At 33.2% G+C, this 16,293-nt stretch overlaps 1 protein-coding gene across 1 annotated transcript in view; it reads right to left on the bottom strand.

The window, feature by feature from the left end:
• Positions 1-13,929: 13,929 nt before the first annotated feature.
• Positions 13,930-16,293, bottom strand: part of LOC140444669 (uncharacterized) — a 30,133-nt gene continuing 27,769 nt past the window's right edge. The window contains exons 3-4 of the mRNA XM_072536429.1: positions 14,214-14,292; positions 13,930-14,126 (exon numbers count right to left, since the gene is read on the bottom strand). Of these exons, the coding sequence (XP_072392530.1) occupies positions 13,930-14,126; positions 14,214-14,292 (276 nt within the window). The remainder of the gene's footprint in view (positions 14,127-14,213; positions 14,293-16,293) is intronic.

The following is a 16,293-nucleotide window of genomic DNA, read 5'->3' as shown; positions in this document are numbered from 1 at the left end:
TCAAACAAAATTATTGATTCAAACGAGGTATCACTTGCCATAAGGTTCCATTTAAAATTATCTGTCACAGTGGCGCTGTAACGTCACCTGTCAATATTACGTCATTTATTATGACTACTTGAGAAGCCTACATCTGTTTATTACCTCTTTCCAAATTTCACTATTATAACAATAAGCGTTTAAAAGATAAGAGGTGGAAATGGACTTTTAACTAGAACTGTATACAATATAATATGTAATTTTCGAAAAACAAATAGATACTTAATAAAGAAATTGTTTAATATAATAATTTAAAAATGTATAATGTATATGCATAAGAAACATGCAAGTGGTTGCGAAAACAATAAAAATCGTTGATTGAATATTATGGGAGAGATTCACTAATGCTCGCACAGTTGTTGTTTTTATGAAGCAGGATGACAGGGAAACAAATGTGACGAGAATGATTTCGTGTTTTTTGTATATTCTGCTGCCTTTTATTTCTAGCGGGCCATCACTCATTTCGATGCTATTGAGATTTTTGTTCATTATAATACACCCTCCTGGTCTCACCCCTATCTTTGTTCAGAGCCGTTTCGGCAACTATGAGTACTTATTTCTTTACGTGGATATTCTTAAAGTATAATCCATTTAGAAAATATCGAATATTTTATGTTATTTATTTAATTTATTTATTTTTGGTAACATTCCAAATAATGCATAAGATGTGTTTGTGCATAGTAGGTACAGCTACACCGTATGGACTCTTGAAAATATCTAGTATTGCAAGTGCAAGGAAACCAAAAACACAAATTCTTCAAGAACTAGGCTATGATGATCCAGACCGACGAATTGAGTTTTGTGAATTCATGAATGAAAGAATTCGCGTTGAATCGAGATTGTTAAAAAATATTTGTTTTGTAGTATTTTAAAATTTCTTGGTATATATTGAAATCCCCTCGTATTTGCTGAAATACCGAAGAATATGTTTAGTGTATTTCGTTTTCTATCGTATGTATTAAAACACCAAAGGTTCTTCAATCCTCTTTGCGTCGCCGAGTTGATATAAAAACATTTTAAGTTTGTTTATATCACGGACGAATATTCTTTAGGAATTTTCTTTGATCGAAAGCCACTCGATATTGCGATTCAAATAAACATCCATTTAGATCGCTGAGAAGGTTTTGCCGGAAAGATAATTGCGACATTCTCGTTGAGGCGTTGTCAACACGGTTGACTTCAGCGTTTGTCCAAATTTTACGTCAAATTTGTAATGTTTCTTGTTTTTCGTCACTTTTCATGGAAAATATGTAGTGTAGTGTGGCAGTTAATGGTTTAGTTACAGTATTAAGTGAGGTTTTTAAAGATATCCACATGTTTCAGTTTCCTGTTTTTTAAGAAGACCAGTTTAAAGTTTGTATCTAGTGGTCCAATTTCAACCGCAAATTTGTATGTCCCCAAGAAGCCATTTCAGAATATACCTTTTCATAGTATGGAGATGAATTTGTTCATGTGACAGAAAGTGTAAGCCCAGTTCTACCCCCAGAAATCCCACTGAAGTCTAGTTCTAACCTAACCCTTTCAGACGCAGTGGGAAATATAATTCCCACCATATAATATTAAGTCTACAGGCAGTGTACATTGATTTTCCCATCGTTTGAGGCTGCTGCCACCTAGTAGTGATATCAGTAAACCTATAAAAAATTACTTTAAAGCTGAGGTACAAATATTTGCATTACCGTTCATACTTATTTTTGAATGTACGCTGTTTTCACGATTTTATTACGGTTCTAGTTCTAGTGGTGAATAAATAATTGTTTATGAAAATTAAGGTGGGTGCTAAGAATTGAAATATTATTTTTCTATTCTTTTGACTTTTATACAGACATTCATATAAAAACAATGATAATTAAAACGATTTTAACGTATGCTAAATCTATAATTGTAAGTGGGTTATATGCTTCCTACGACCCATCCATTGTTCATTTGTATTGGGATCTAGATAAACCCAGAGAGGCTGAGGCTGCATTAGCTTATTTATATTATTTACCTGACAATGAGGAATATTCAGAAGAAGGAGCAAATGAAGGTGCTTTCGAAGAACTTGAAAATTTGGAAGACAAATGTTCAGATTCTTTTGGTGTAAATACAGCCTGTTTGGAATCTTGACATGCTCAATATTCAGGTAATTTTTCTCTCCCTACATCTCCGTTACATTTTCAATCACCTGTATCGGAAGATAGTGAAGATGAAGAAAATTAGGAGAAATGGGATCAAAATAAGATTTCTTTGACAGCCTTGCACTTGATTTTTCCCAAGATGTCAATTCTGCATACGATTTTAATATTGAACACAAAGAAATCGATTATTTCACCAAAATTTTTGATTTAGATATTCTTGATACGATAGTTTATCTGACTAATCTATATGAAAAGCAAAATTGGCCTAGAAGGGCTAATAAGACAAATCAACTCGGTTTATCTAATAATTGGAGTAATGATTATAATGGGAATACACTCACTTCCTCAGCTTTGAAGTTACTGGTCCACTGATTCATACTTAGGCGTATCAGCAGTTTCGCAAGTATTTAAATCTGAGATATACAAAAAACTAATTTAAAATTTACACCTAAACAACATCGAAAATGCAGTGCCAGAAAAACCTTGATATGACAAACTGCATAAGGTAAGACCACTTGTGGAAAAACTAAACAGTACAATCTAATCTACGTATAACCATTGTTATCTATACCTTACTTAGTTGTTAGCTACAATACACACCCATGAAACCTGTGAAACGAGGCTATAAAGTATGGTGTTTGGCAGACTCAATTACAGGCTGTATAAAAAAAATTCCATATTTACACTGGAAAGTCAGCAGACGTAGACGGAGCAAAAAACCTATGTAAAAAGGTTGTTATAAACCTTGCGAACTGTCTAAAAAACAATGGATGTTTGATACCCTTTCCTAAATTTCTTTACATCCTTTCCTCTTATGAAAAAGTCATTGAGTGATAAGGATAAGATTTATGCTGTTGTTAAGGTGAGATTACACAGAAAGGGATTACCAGATATGTATAAAAGTAAAACGAAGATGTGCCTTGGAGAATTTATGTTTAGTACAAAAAAAGGTAGCTATAAAGTGGATGGATAATAAACCAGTCAACATCTTGAGCAACTGTTTCTCTCCACGAGATACAGATTTTGTCAGTCGTGAAAATAAAGATGGTTCCACAACTGCTGCTACTAAGCAAAATGAGAAAAGTACTCGGTATATCTGCACCTTTTGTAATCTTCTATTATGCATAACACCCTGTTTTATAGTGTATTTTTATGTATGAGAGAGTAATAAAACAATAAATTATGTATGCAAATCCCTACACTGTTGATACGGGTGACTCAATGAAAAACAGATATTTTTGTCAACAAGTTTACAGAAGTATATAGGAAAACAATTTTAAATTGAGTATGACCACCAGGTATAAAGGTTGAAGCAGAATAGAATACAATAGTTGTGAGGGTTACTAATCCCTAAATAAGGTTGCCAGTGTCGGAGTGATGGAGGTTAACAGGTACTAATGAATTTGCAAGAAATGTAAGATGTTTATTTTATTGGTTATATATAACCAATAAAAGTTTAATAAGTACCTACCTATTTGCAAAATAAAGTTTAATTCTTTAGATAAAATAAAACGTTTTATTTTATCTGAAATGAGTGCATTCCACGAAGTAAGGGTTTCAACAATCAAACATTTAATTCTTTAATTCCAGAAATCTACGACAGTAATTGACTAGATAATTACCTTCTAAACTTATTCTACAGAAAATGTGATAGTGGGTTTTTCCATTTTGTATATAGGAAGGTCCAAGTGGCGTATTCAAAATTCTTAACAGTTCACTAAAAGTAGGTACTTCAGTTGCAAGGTGCAGTTTATTGTGTATACTAGTGTTATGGAAAATTTGGAAGTGCCGTGTAAACGCCGAAAAATTGGTCCTCTAACAGTTAATGAAAAAACATTGATATTTAATTGTTTTAAATCATTTACAGACAAACGTTTATGTGAAAGTGTTGATGAGACCGTTGAGTTAGTTAGCAGTACACTTGGTGTTGGGAAATCTACGATTTACAGAGTTATTAAAGAAGAGAAATGTGGTAGTTTTCAAATGCCACGTAATGCTCCAGGGAAACCAAAATTTCAAATAGAATATCATTTTAAAGAAGGACTTCGACGGAAAGTGCATGAATTCTTCTTTAGACAAGAATTTCCAACATTGGATAAAGTTCTTGTCTCAGTTCGAGATGATAAGGATTACCCAGAAATGAGTCGAAGTACGTTATGGAAACTTTTAAAAGAAATAGGCTTCCGCTGGAAAAAGAATCCCAGAAAGTCTATTTTATTAGAAAGAAGCGATAATTTCATATGGAGAAGACATTTTCTAAGAACCATAAAGGAAATGAGAAACCAAAAAAGAAAAATATTTTATCTTGATGAAACATGGATCAACGAGGGTCATACACCAAATAAATTTTGGCAGGATGAAACTGTTACAAGTCAAAGGCACGCTTTTGTAAATAACTTATCTACTGGTTTAAACCCACCATCAGGAAAGGGACGCAGGCTGATAATAGTACACATTGGCAGTTCAGACGGTTTTGTTGAAGGTGGTTTATTAACTTTTGAATCAACTCGTACCGGTGACTACCATGAAGACATGAACGCTGATGTCTTTCAAGAATGGTTCGAACAAATGATAGATCTTCTTCCTAAGAACTGTGTAATAGTAATGGATAATGCAAGTTATCACTCCAGACTTATAGAAGGACTGCCCACAACCAAGTGGTTAAAAAAAGACTTGCAGAATTGGCTGAGTTCAAAAAATATTACGTACCATCCCGGATCTATAAGAAAGGAACTTTATTCGTTGTGTGCCCTTCATAAAGAAAAATTTAAAAAATACGAAATTAATGAAATTGCCAAAAATCGTGGAATGACAGTACTTAGATCCCCACCATATCATTGTGAATTAAACCCGATTGAACTGGTATGGGCACAGATATAGAGTGAAGTTTCAAGAAAAAATACCACTTTTAAAATTCATGATGTTAAACAGTTGTTTTTGGAGGCCGTAAATAATGTAAAACCTGAAAACTGGGAAAAGGCAGTAAATCACACTATTAAAGAAGAGGAAAAAATGTGGAAGCTGGACAATATTACTGATAAAATGATCGAGCCAGTTATTATAAATCTTGGTTCTGAAAGTTCATCTTCTGAATCTGATTTGGATTTGTAACAAGTAGCTGTAAGTTTTATATTAATATTTTTATTCATCTATTTAATATACCTTAGACGGTTTTAAAAACTCTTTTTCTCTTTTGTAATTTTTAAAAATTAAAAAAAATGTGAATTTTTTAAAACCCTTTTTAATGTAGGCCAGTCAGTTCTAATATAGTGTGTGATAAAAGAGGTCACTTTTGTTTACATACACATAACACTTTATAACACTGAAATAATTCATTTATTTTTTACAATTATTCAAAGTAATTTTTCAATTAATCTTGAGCACACCCATGGAGTGGTCGGAGCTACCAGTTAAAATTATGCTAATTACTCTCTCGTTCATAAAAATAAATTATAAGAAGTTCTGAATAAAGTAAAATTAGTTTGAAATGTTTCTTTTTATGAATTTACATTTTTTGCGTATGGACACTGGGAAGTATTATTCCCACCACCCTAATAAAATAGGGGAAGTGGCAACATTTTTGTTGGTAGTAGTTATATAATTGTTAACCAGTCAAAGAAAATTGTTTAAAACTATTTAATTTGCTCACGCCCATGAAAGGGTTAAAAAAAGCCCACGGGGTCATAGGAAAATTCTTGTAGTTGTTGAAATAACTGATATTTTTATTATCTTTGCAGTTGGATATAGTCAAAAAATGAGTACATTCTAATTTTGCAGGATTAACCACTCACTAATTTATTATTGTCATAAAATATGTTCTACATCAAACCGAACAAACACCGGACCTGTCTCTCTCAGGATTGCATGAATACAAATGAATCCCTTTTTTGACCTACAATGCCAGGTTCGATATATCATTACTGGTATACATTATCACGAAATTTGGTTGTACGTGAGTTATAGAGGTAAATGGAGATGCAGGCAAAAAACGTGTAGATATGGAAATGTGGAAATATCCAACGTTAGTTATGAAATGAATTAGCCAGTGATTTATGTGTGGCCGAGATCACTCATTGTTCTTTGGTGGCCGCCCAAAAAACTTCTACTAGCTGATTTATCAGTTGAGTGTGTGGCAAATGTAAAAATGGGAAGTGTTTATGTGAATAACACTATATAAAAAGTCAAATTTATTGTTGTTTAGATCGAAAGCCATTACCAAAATAGCTTATGATAAGTATTAAACTTACGGCGAGAAAAATACCGAATTAATTGGTTTAGAGAAAATGCCAGAAAACTCTTTTTAGTTGCTGATCATTTCAATTCTAGAGTAAAATTTGAACCGTCCTGTAAAAATTTCGACATGTAGTAATATAACCTAACCTAATTTTCTTACCAATGAAAGTACATCGAAATGAACTTAATATAGTACAGTCGTCAGAGATGAAAATGCCATCGAACCTCTAAAAATCTTAGGAACAAGCTAAATTTTCAACCAATTACTACTTACAACAAAAAGATTCGCTAAAATTGCTAGGAGCTACTTTTGACAGAAAGTTGAATTGGAAAGAATATATCAATAATCTAACATGTAAATGTTACAGAAGATTAAATTTACTAAAAATTCTAGCACACAAGGTTCAGACAGGAGTACATTGTTAATTATATACAGAACTATTATACGATCACAGCTAGACTACGCGGCTATAGCTTACGATTCAGCATCAAAATCAGTACTTAAAAAGCTCGACACTATTCACAACAGTTCTTCCTCTTCTTCTTAGCCTTCTGTCGTCCATATTTGGACATAGGCCTCTCCCAACTACTTCCATCGGTCTTTATCCTGAGCAACATATTTGCAATTTGTTTCGGCTATTCTTTTAATATCATCAACCCATCTCATCTGTGGTCTTTCTCTTGGTCGTTTACTTTCGTAAGGTCTCCGATGTTGTATTGTAGTATTCCAACGTTGGTCTTTTTGTCTAGCAGTGTGGCCCGCGAAGCTAAATTTAAGTTTGACACTTTTTGTTGCTATGTCCTCTACTTTTGTTTTTGATCTTACCCAGTCGTTCCCCTTTTTATCTGACATAGGCATACCTAACATTGCTCTTTCCATTGTTCTTTCTATTGTGGCTAGTTTGTTCATGTTTGCCTTATCATTATTATTATTATATACAGCATGTCATTAGAATTGAAAAAGAAATGTGGATAGCTGACAACCTACAAGAAGATATCCTACCGGTGATTATCACAGCCAATACCGGCAGTTCCAGTGAGGACGATTTTTCCGAAATGGAGTAGAGACCAGACACTGTTATTGTAAGTCTTATCTTTATTCATTAGGGAGCGTTTCATCTTCTTCTTCCTATGCCGTCCCCATTAACGGAGGTTGGCGACCACATTTCTGCAAGCTTCTCTGTCTTTTGCAACGTGGAATAATTCGTCTACAGTCATGTTTGTCCAGTCTCGAATATTTTTGTTTAGGTAGTGTTTAGTTTAAATTTTTATTCTTTTATTAGCGTAATTTTATTCTTTGGTGTATACACACTTTTCTTTGTAATAATTTTTGAGACTGTTAATAGTAATAATTGATCCAAGTTAGTATATATCCTGTCGGTATATAAATTAACAATTTAAATTTGTAGCCACTACGGAGCTACGAATTTTTTTGTAGCAGTTTCCCTAGTTGACTCCGTTCTGTTGCTACACCCTGTATAATTTACTAAAAAAGAAAATTTCAAAGAAAATAGTTTTATTAAATTTTATGTAATTTGCAAAATCTTGAAGTTGTAAATAATGTTACATTTACTTCTAATAGGATTGCATGATTTAATGTTATCGTACAGGAGGGCCAACGCGGTCCTGTATCACACCTGCAGACTATGAACGTGTCTAGTGGCCTAAGCGGCAACGTCGCTTCTCATAAGCACTGTACTGAAATCCTCTCGTGAATTTGTCTGTAGATATTAGGTGATATTTATAATCAGTTTGTAGTTAACTTAATTTTTCTTGGAGAAAAACATAGATTATACCCTTACTTTACTACTAAATCCAACGGCATCACTGAAACAGACGACATTACTCTTTCACATTGCGTCGTCGCTATAAATCTAAGGTTAAACGGAACGGTTCTTAGCACGTACTCATTATTAAATAGGTTTATTATAGATTTTCGCGTGATTAATGTCCTTTTGGTCTTATCATTAATTTCACTTTCACCTTTTCCCGTTCGCTGTACGAGCGCACGGTTTAATTATTAAGTAACGTTTATTTTAGAGAGAATTTATTAACTTTCGGTTTGTTTGGCTGTGGGGATTTGCCGATAGAAAGTTATGAAAGATAAATATAATTTTGCTAACGAAAAAAGTTTTAATTCGTTCAGAACTGACGTTGAGTATTTGGTATTTCGATCGGGAAGGCATTTGGGTACTATATTTTTAAGTAGATATGAAATATGTATTTGAACGTTTGGAAAATATTTATTTATATATGTTTTATATACACACAAAGTATATCGTGTTTTCTCTATCGCCTGAGTTCTTCAGCGAAATTCCTATTTAAAGATGTGCTACACATGGTCTATTCCCTATTTAAAATTGTGGGTTTGTGGTACTGAACGGGAGGGTGCTGACAAATGATTGATGTCTACATCGTTAAGAGATGAATTTTTTAAAATAAAAGCTTTTAATGCTAACCTATTTCAGAATTTTCACAAAACGCAATAAATATTGCCAAATATCATAGTGGAACTTTTTGAGAGGCCAACCAATATATTATTGTAATTGAAATTTACTTTAGGTTTAAGTACAGTTTCTGTGCTGATTTTCTTAAATATAATAAAATTGAAAAAACAAATTAAATTACTTAATTTTATCAATCAAAACAATCAAATTAAATTATTGGGAGGCCTATCAAATCGGTAGCTCTTACATTTTTTGACTTTTCATTTTAGTCGGGTTCATGATACTAACACTTTTCGACGTTAGAAACACACCTATATTGTTTAGACAACAGTAAGTGCTTGTAATTTAATATTAACTTTATTGAATTGCAATAAAGTTTAAATTGACTCTACATTTAGTTAGAAAATATTTGTATGGAAAAAAGAAAAGGGCTGTTTTAGGGTTTTCCCGGAAATTTTTCGAATTTTTCTCGCCGTAAAAACCATCCTTAGACATCAAGGAACTTTACAAAAAAAAAGAATTGTTAAGATTGGTCCATGCGTTGTTGAGTTATGCGCTCACCAACACATTTTGCGATTCATTTTTATATTATAGATATAAATCAAACCGAATAAAAATTTTCTATCCTGACAAAACAACTTTATCAATTTAATTATTTTCTGTATCGTTTCAAAACTTTATGTCTCCGTAATATTGTTGTCAAATTTTAAAAAACCGTTTAACCAATTTCTTATATACAGGGATAAGTGCCTTAAGAACCGGCAAAATAACGCAAAAGATAGAAAACATAATACGTTGTGAAATAAAAAGAGATGCAAGTAGTAGAGGTGAGAAATTATCGATATAAACCTATAATTTACTTTACATTACATTAGATCTATCGAAAGTTTCCCACCTTTAGACGTTAGCTTATGAGCTGGTTGACTTCAGTCATAGTAATACGTATCACGTAATATAAGTAAAAACAGTTCAAGTACGAGTATGTTTTTATCCAAAATTAAAGTATTGATCAATAATAAACTGTGATTTGAGACGTCGCATACACTCTTCTCAATACAGAATTATCATAGCTTGTTATTCTGTATTTATCAAATTACTACTAATTAAACTGTTTACTTACATTTGCTTTATTGCCTTCAATCAGTTTTTACTTTATGCGAAATTTAAAAAATGTTAATGTTCGACGTCATACTTGTAATATTATGACTGTCATTATTAAGTCAACTAGCTCATAAGCCGTTATTTTTTGCCATTTTAAGCCATTTTGCGTTATTTTGCCGGTTCTTAAGGCACTCATCACTGTATATAACAAGCGAGTCTTCTACAGCTGGCGCCGCTTCTCGCATCCTAATTTCCAGCGTTTTCTGTCGAAGCAATCTTCAGTTGTTAGATCTCTGGCGGTCATTGCATCGTCGACATCGTTTATCCAGGATCGTCTTGCCGTTGGCGGAGTCCATTCTTCTACTACCAATTTCTTTTAATTCTAAAATTGACCTGGATACTCTCTCCGCCAATTCGCTAGCTAACTCCTTCCTTGGATCTGTTCCCAAAAAACGAATCTCGATCTTACTTCCTAACCAAAATTTTTATCTCCTTTGGATACTAAATTCTCTTAGCCCAAACTTCTTCCGATGCAATGATATTTTAATACTACTTACAAATGATGTTAATATTAACTCCTGCACTGCAGCTATTCAGCATACATCGAATTGCCACTGATACTTTTCAAAACACTTTTGAAAACAAAATTTACCTACTTTTAATTCACACAACTGAATTTTCTTCTGCCGTTTAAATTCACCGGCACTTTTCTTCAGATTTTTACGAACAGGAACACACTGTCTTTTTCTTTAATTTCAAAATTTCATCAAACGTACAACTTCTGGATTCAGTTGAATATATGTAAAATTTTGTTTATTGTTTGAAACAAATACAAAAAGACAGAAAAACACAATTTTTTTGTATATTGTTTGAAGGTTAAGTTTTCCAATTATTATAATTTATGTTACTTTTAAATACTAAAACATTTCCGTGCCTTTTATATACCAACAATTCATCTACCTCTATCAGAATTTTCAATTTCCTCTTAATTAGCCGATGTTTGCTCGGCTCTAAGCTAAAACCACAGTAATCAATGCTTATCGAGTGAATGAAATCATTAGTATGTATTATTCTCCGGACATGTAACAATGAGTAAGTGCTCGTAGGTACACCACTGAATTTTACTTGAAGTTGACGAACAGCGAGCGGTTTTGTCCGCTGTCTAAAGGATTAGGTTGTCAGTGGAAAGGAAGCAACCTTTAGTAGGGTTTTAGTGAAATCGGGTTACCATTAATTAAAGATTAAGCAAGTAATTCTGAGAAGGTTAATTTTACACAACGATCGATCGGAGCTATCGACAATGCAATCGTATTTTTCCAATCTGAAATGTATCGATTTAAGTTTTAAATAGTACATACAATTTTGCGAGTAGTAGACAAGTAGTTTAACAAAATAATTAAAAGAACACTAAAATAACGTATAAAAATTGGATTCTCTAAAAAAATTAATATTTTGACTACAAAAGCTCTAATATTAATAACCATATTCATGCATCTTGTATTATGACTTCCTTTCACGCTCTAGATAATTTTTTTGACAATTTTTAGGACAAGCTAAATGTAGAAGCTTTTGAAATATTAACGAATCGTGTTGTTTGCACTGGGTCTTCTTCTTCTTGATGTGCCTATCCGTTACGAATGTTGGCGATAATCATGGCAATCTTTATCTTATCTGCAGCAGCGCAGAAAAGCTGCACAGATGTTGTATTGAACCAGATTCTAAGGTTCTTTAACCAAGATGTTCTTCTTCTTCCTGGACCTCGTTTTCCAAATATTTTTCCTTGCAGGATGGCTTGAAGAAGAGCATATGTCCAAAGAACTGTAACTTTCGAGATTTGATAGTGGTCTTATTCATTCTTCTGAGGACCTCTGTCGGTTCATATTCATTCTTCTGAGGACCTCCTCGTTTGTGACTCGGTCAGTTCACGGAATCTTAAGCATTCTCTGATATAGCCACATCTCAAATGCTTCCAGTTTTCTGCACATATCTTCGTTCAAGGTCCACAATTCAACACAATAAAAAAGGACAGAGAAGACGTAGCATCGCAACATTCTTACTTTTGTATCAAGAGAGAGGTTGTGACTCTTGAAGAAGACCCCATCCGATTGAAGGTGGATCTAGCTTTTCCGATGCGTGCTCTAATCTCCTGTTTGTTGGTCCATTCTTCATTTATTATGGTGTCGAGGTAGTTGCAGTACGTCACTCTTTCTACAGGGGATTGGTTGAAGTAGAGTTGACCTTCTGTTATTCTTTTCTTGCTAATTATCATAAGCTTTGTCTTCTTAACGTTTATATTGAGTCCATATTGTTGACTGTAATACGTGATTTTGTTCATAAGAACTTGTAGGTCTTCTAAGTTGTCCGCAAATACTATGGTGTCATCTGCATATCTGATGTTGTTTAGCCGGTAACCATTTAGTAGAATACCTTTTTCAGTTTCGTGCAAAGCTTCGATAAATATTCTTTCAGAGTACAGATTGAAGATTAGAGGAGACAAAATACAGCCTTGCCTCACTTCACGCATGATTTTCACATAGTCAGTGTGTTCACCTTCAACACTGAGATTTGCTGTCTGATTTCAATAGAGACTTCTAATTATTTTTAGATCTTGGTTGTTAATTCCTGTTTCTTTAAGTATTTGCATCATCTTGGCGTGCTGTGCTCGATCAAACGCTTTCTCGTAATCAAACAGACATGCATATACGTCGCAGTTGACATCTCTGCATCTCTGGAATAAGACTTATACTGAGAACAAAGCCTCTCTAGTACCAACACCATTTGTGAACCCGAGCTGGTTGGGGAAAATTTGACTTTCACACAGAGAAACAATTTTAGGAAATGACTCATGAGGCTTATAGTACGGTAATCTTCGCATTTTTTGGCTCTTGGTTTTTTTGGAAGTGCAATAAATTCAGATTTTAGCCATTCTATTGGTATTTCTCCAGAGTTGTATATGTTGTTGAATATCTTTGCGATTATTGCTATTGATTCGTTGTCCATTAGTTTGAGTAGTTCTGCTTCTATATTAACAGGGCCTGCCGCTTTGCCATCCTTTAACTGTGTTATTGCGGAGTAAACTCCCTGCTGTAATATTCTTGGTCCATCATTTACCTCTTCTTCTAGCTCAAAGGTGTTATCTCTTTGGTCTTCAAATAGTTTTTCTAGATATTCTTTCTACGTTCTTATTTTACTCTGTTTGTCCAAGATGATGTTTCCGTCAGAATCAGTCATATTTTCTTTCTGCCTTCGTTTTAGTCCCCCTGTGAGTTCTTTTACTTTCCTGTGTACATTGTGACTATCGTACTTTGACTGCAGAGTCTTAATTTCTCCGCATCTTTCCCTTGCTTCTTTTTCTTTCGCTTCTCTGATTTTTGTTCTTATTAATATATTTATGGTTTTATATTTGTCTAGGTCATTTTTGGCTTCTCTTCTCTCGTCCATTAGTTTCAGGATCTCATCTGTCATCCATGATTTTTTCTTCATTAATCTGTCTTTAAGTGTTTATCCTTTACATTTTGCACTATTTCTGTAATATGTTTCTGGGTCGGTTGCATATAAACAAAGAGAGAACCAAAACTATTATAAGTGAAGAAAAGGAATATAATGTAATGAGGAAATTTGGATGTTTGATATATTCTGACAGCAGAGAGGATTTTTATCTGTTGCTGAAGTTAGAAGAAAGAACGTCGAATCCTGAAAAGTGATTTAGTGCCGGTAGTTGTGATCTGTATAAAAGTAATTTTTTTTATGAGTAAGATTTTAAAAAACGTTGTAGCAATTCTGTTCTACGAATACTGATTGGGAAAAGTTGCAGTAGTTAAGTTTTAAGGTATTTGTCGTTAAAAAAACATAAAATGACATAAAGAGCCCCAAAATCTATTTTGTATATCTAGCGAATATTGCTGACATATCACTATTAGTATATCTCTGTAGCTCATCTGTTATAAGCTCATTGTGAAGATAAATAGCAGAGAAAATAGCACAGTTCATCAATCACTGGGCCATTTACCGATTCTCCATATGTGATTACACATTAATTGGAGAGCAGGTTCATCCATATTATGTAAAAGCTCGGCTGTGATGTCATCGCAACCAGATGATTGATTTCTGTTAAGGTGTTTTATGGCGGCATCAACTTTACACCTTAGGATATCTAGTTTGAGGTTTATTGGTGTGATTTCTTTTGCTGTAATATGATTAATGTTAGACATTTGCTCTGTGAAATATTTTTTTCAAGTTTTCAGAGCATCGTCCTTGTCACTTACCGTATTACCTGTTTTATCTCTTATAGCATAGTTTCTCAGTTTAAAAAGATCTCCTGTTTTATTTTCATGTACGTGAATTTCTATTTCCTGGTAGATGTTAGAAACACATTCATCTGTATCTTTGCGACATCTTTGTTAAATTTCTCTGGACAAGGTTTGATATTCATGTAAATCATAACTGCCAATTTTAAGTTGCCTACTTTGTTCTATAATTTCCCATATTTGGTGTTCGTCTACCTGTATTATTCCCTTTAGTAATGGACTGCAACCGAAGAAGAAGATTTTCAACGATTTTATATGTTTATGTATAAAATATTGCAATAACTGATTAATTATTTAAAGTAGTAAACAAATAAATGTAAATTATGATGATTATAGCTAACAAAACAATTGGCATAACTCATAAATTATTATTAGTTCAGAAAAAACGTACTTACAAAATCCTCTTACCTAGAGGTAATGGCTCTGGAGATATTTCGAAGTCGTGTGCACCGTTCAAGAGGCGTAACAAATTAGATAACTTTTAATCATCAAATGTAATTTTAGATTCAAGCTGATCAAAATCACATATAAAAGCAAGAGACGACAACTTCAGCTTAACACATTAACACCCAAATTATGTATTATTTTTTTAAATTTCAAAATGTTAGAGTTTTTAGGAAGAACTTTACCAAGAGCTTTGTGTCTTGTATAGGACACTTCTATAATATATTTTTCCGCAAAGTTTCTGTTGCTTGGTATTCCCAGTTGTGTAAATGAAATAATAAATCTCTGAAGGTAAATACATTATTAAAACACTTCAGTGGCTTGCAGATTCAGAAATCTAACAATCTAACATTTCAAATCAATCTCACTTTTGGCGATTGTTTCGCCTGTATAAAAAACAAAATTATAGTCGTATACGCTACTTTCACCAAAAATCCCAAAAGTTACAAATTTTGTATTTAATTTCGTCGAAAAAGGTCGAAAAAAAATTAAATTTTTAATGATCTAAAAATAGGACGCTAGCCTATAACGCTAGCCTACTTAATGTGATTAGATATGCAGACGATACAGTAATTCTGTCAGATAATATCGAAGGTCTCCAAATTCTGCTTGCTCGTATTCACGAACTAGGAGAGGAAATTGGCATTAAAATAAACTCAAACAAAACCAAATTTTTAGTGTTTAGTCGTGACCCACATCCAGATGCAAAGCTTCAATTAAACGGAGTCCAAGTTGAGAAAGTTCACAAAACGACATATTTGGGAACTGTGATAACGGACCAACTAGATCCAGACATAGAAATAAAACCTAGAATAGCAATGACTAAAACTACTTTTATGAAAATGAAGTCATTCTTTTGTAATAATCATCTCTCAGTTTGGAACTAAGACAAAGAATGGTTGAGTGCTATGTTTGGTCCGTACTTTTGTATAGTGCAGAAGTGTGGACGCTAAAAGTATCGATCATAAACAAAATTGAAGTATTGAAAATGTGGGTTCATAGACGCATGCTGAAGATACCTTGGACAGCAAGGAAAACTAATGAAGAAGTACTATGGAGCGTCAACAAAGATAGAGAACTCCTAAAGACTGTTAAACATCGAAAAATGTCTTATCTGGGACATATAGTAAGGGAAAGTCGATATAAAGGATTACAACTGATCCTTAAAGGAAAAATAGAGAACCGTAAAGGTGTAAGAAGAAAACAAGTTTCTTGGATAAAAAACATTCGTGAATGGACTCAGATATCAAATGCAGGACAATTATTCCATATTGCAGAAGATCGAGGTCATACTTTGAAATTAAACTTGCATATTCTAGGTTTGTCGCTACATATATCTGCTTTAATTATACATTAGATTTTCCGAATTTGAGTGAAATGCCTTACATGAGTAGAATACAAATCAAAAGTGTCATTTATCACATTTAAATTCAGCAGTGCAATTTGGCGGAATGAATTTTGTAAGACATGTGGATGCACTTTAGAGTGATTCTACTGTTTTAGTTTAAAACTTGAATATTTTATCCGAAATGCCACTCAAACGTCCGATGGTTAATTGATCCCGTTAAATATGTATACGTTAAGTTGCATTTTGTCAAGCTT

The sequence above is a fragment of the Diabrotica undecimpunctata genome, chromosome 6 (genome assembly GCF_040954645.1).
Source record: "Diabrotica undecimpunctata isolate CICGRU chromosome 6, icDiaUnde3, whole genome shotgun sequence".
Classification (NCBI taxonomy): Eukaryota; Metazoa; Arthropoda; class Insecta; order Coleoptera; family Chrysomelidae; genus Diabrotica; species Diabrotica undecimpunctata.
This window is presented reverse-complemented; position numbering and strand designations above follow the sequence as displayed.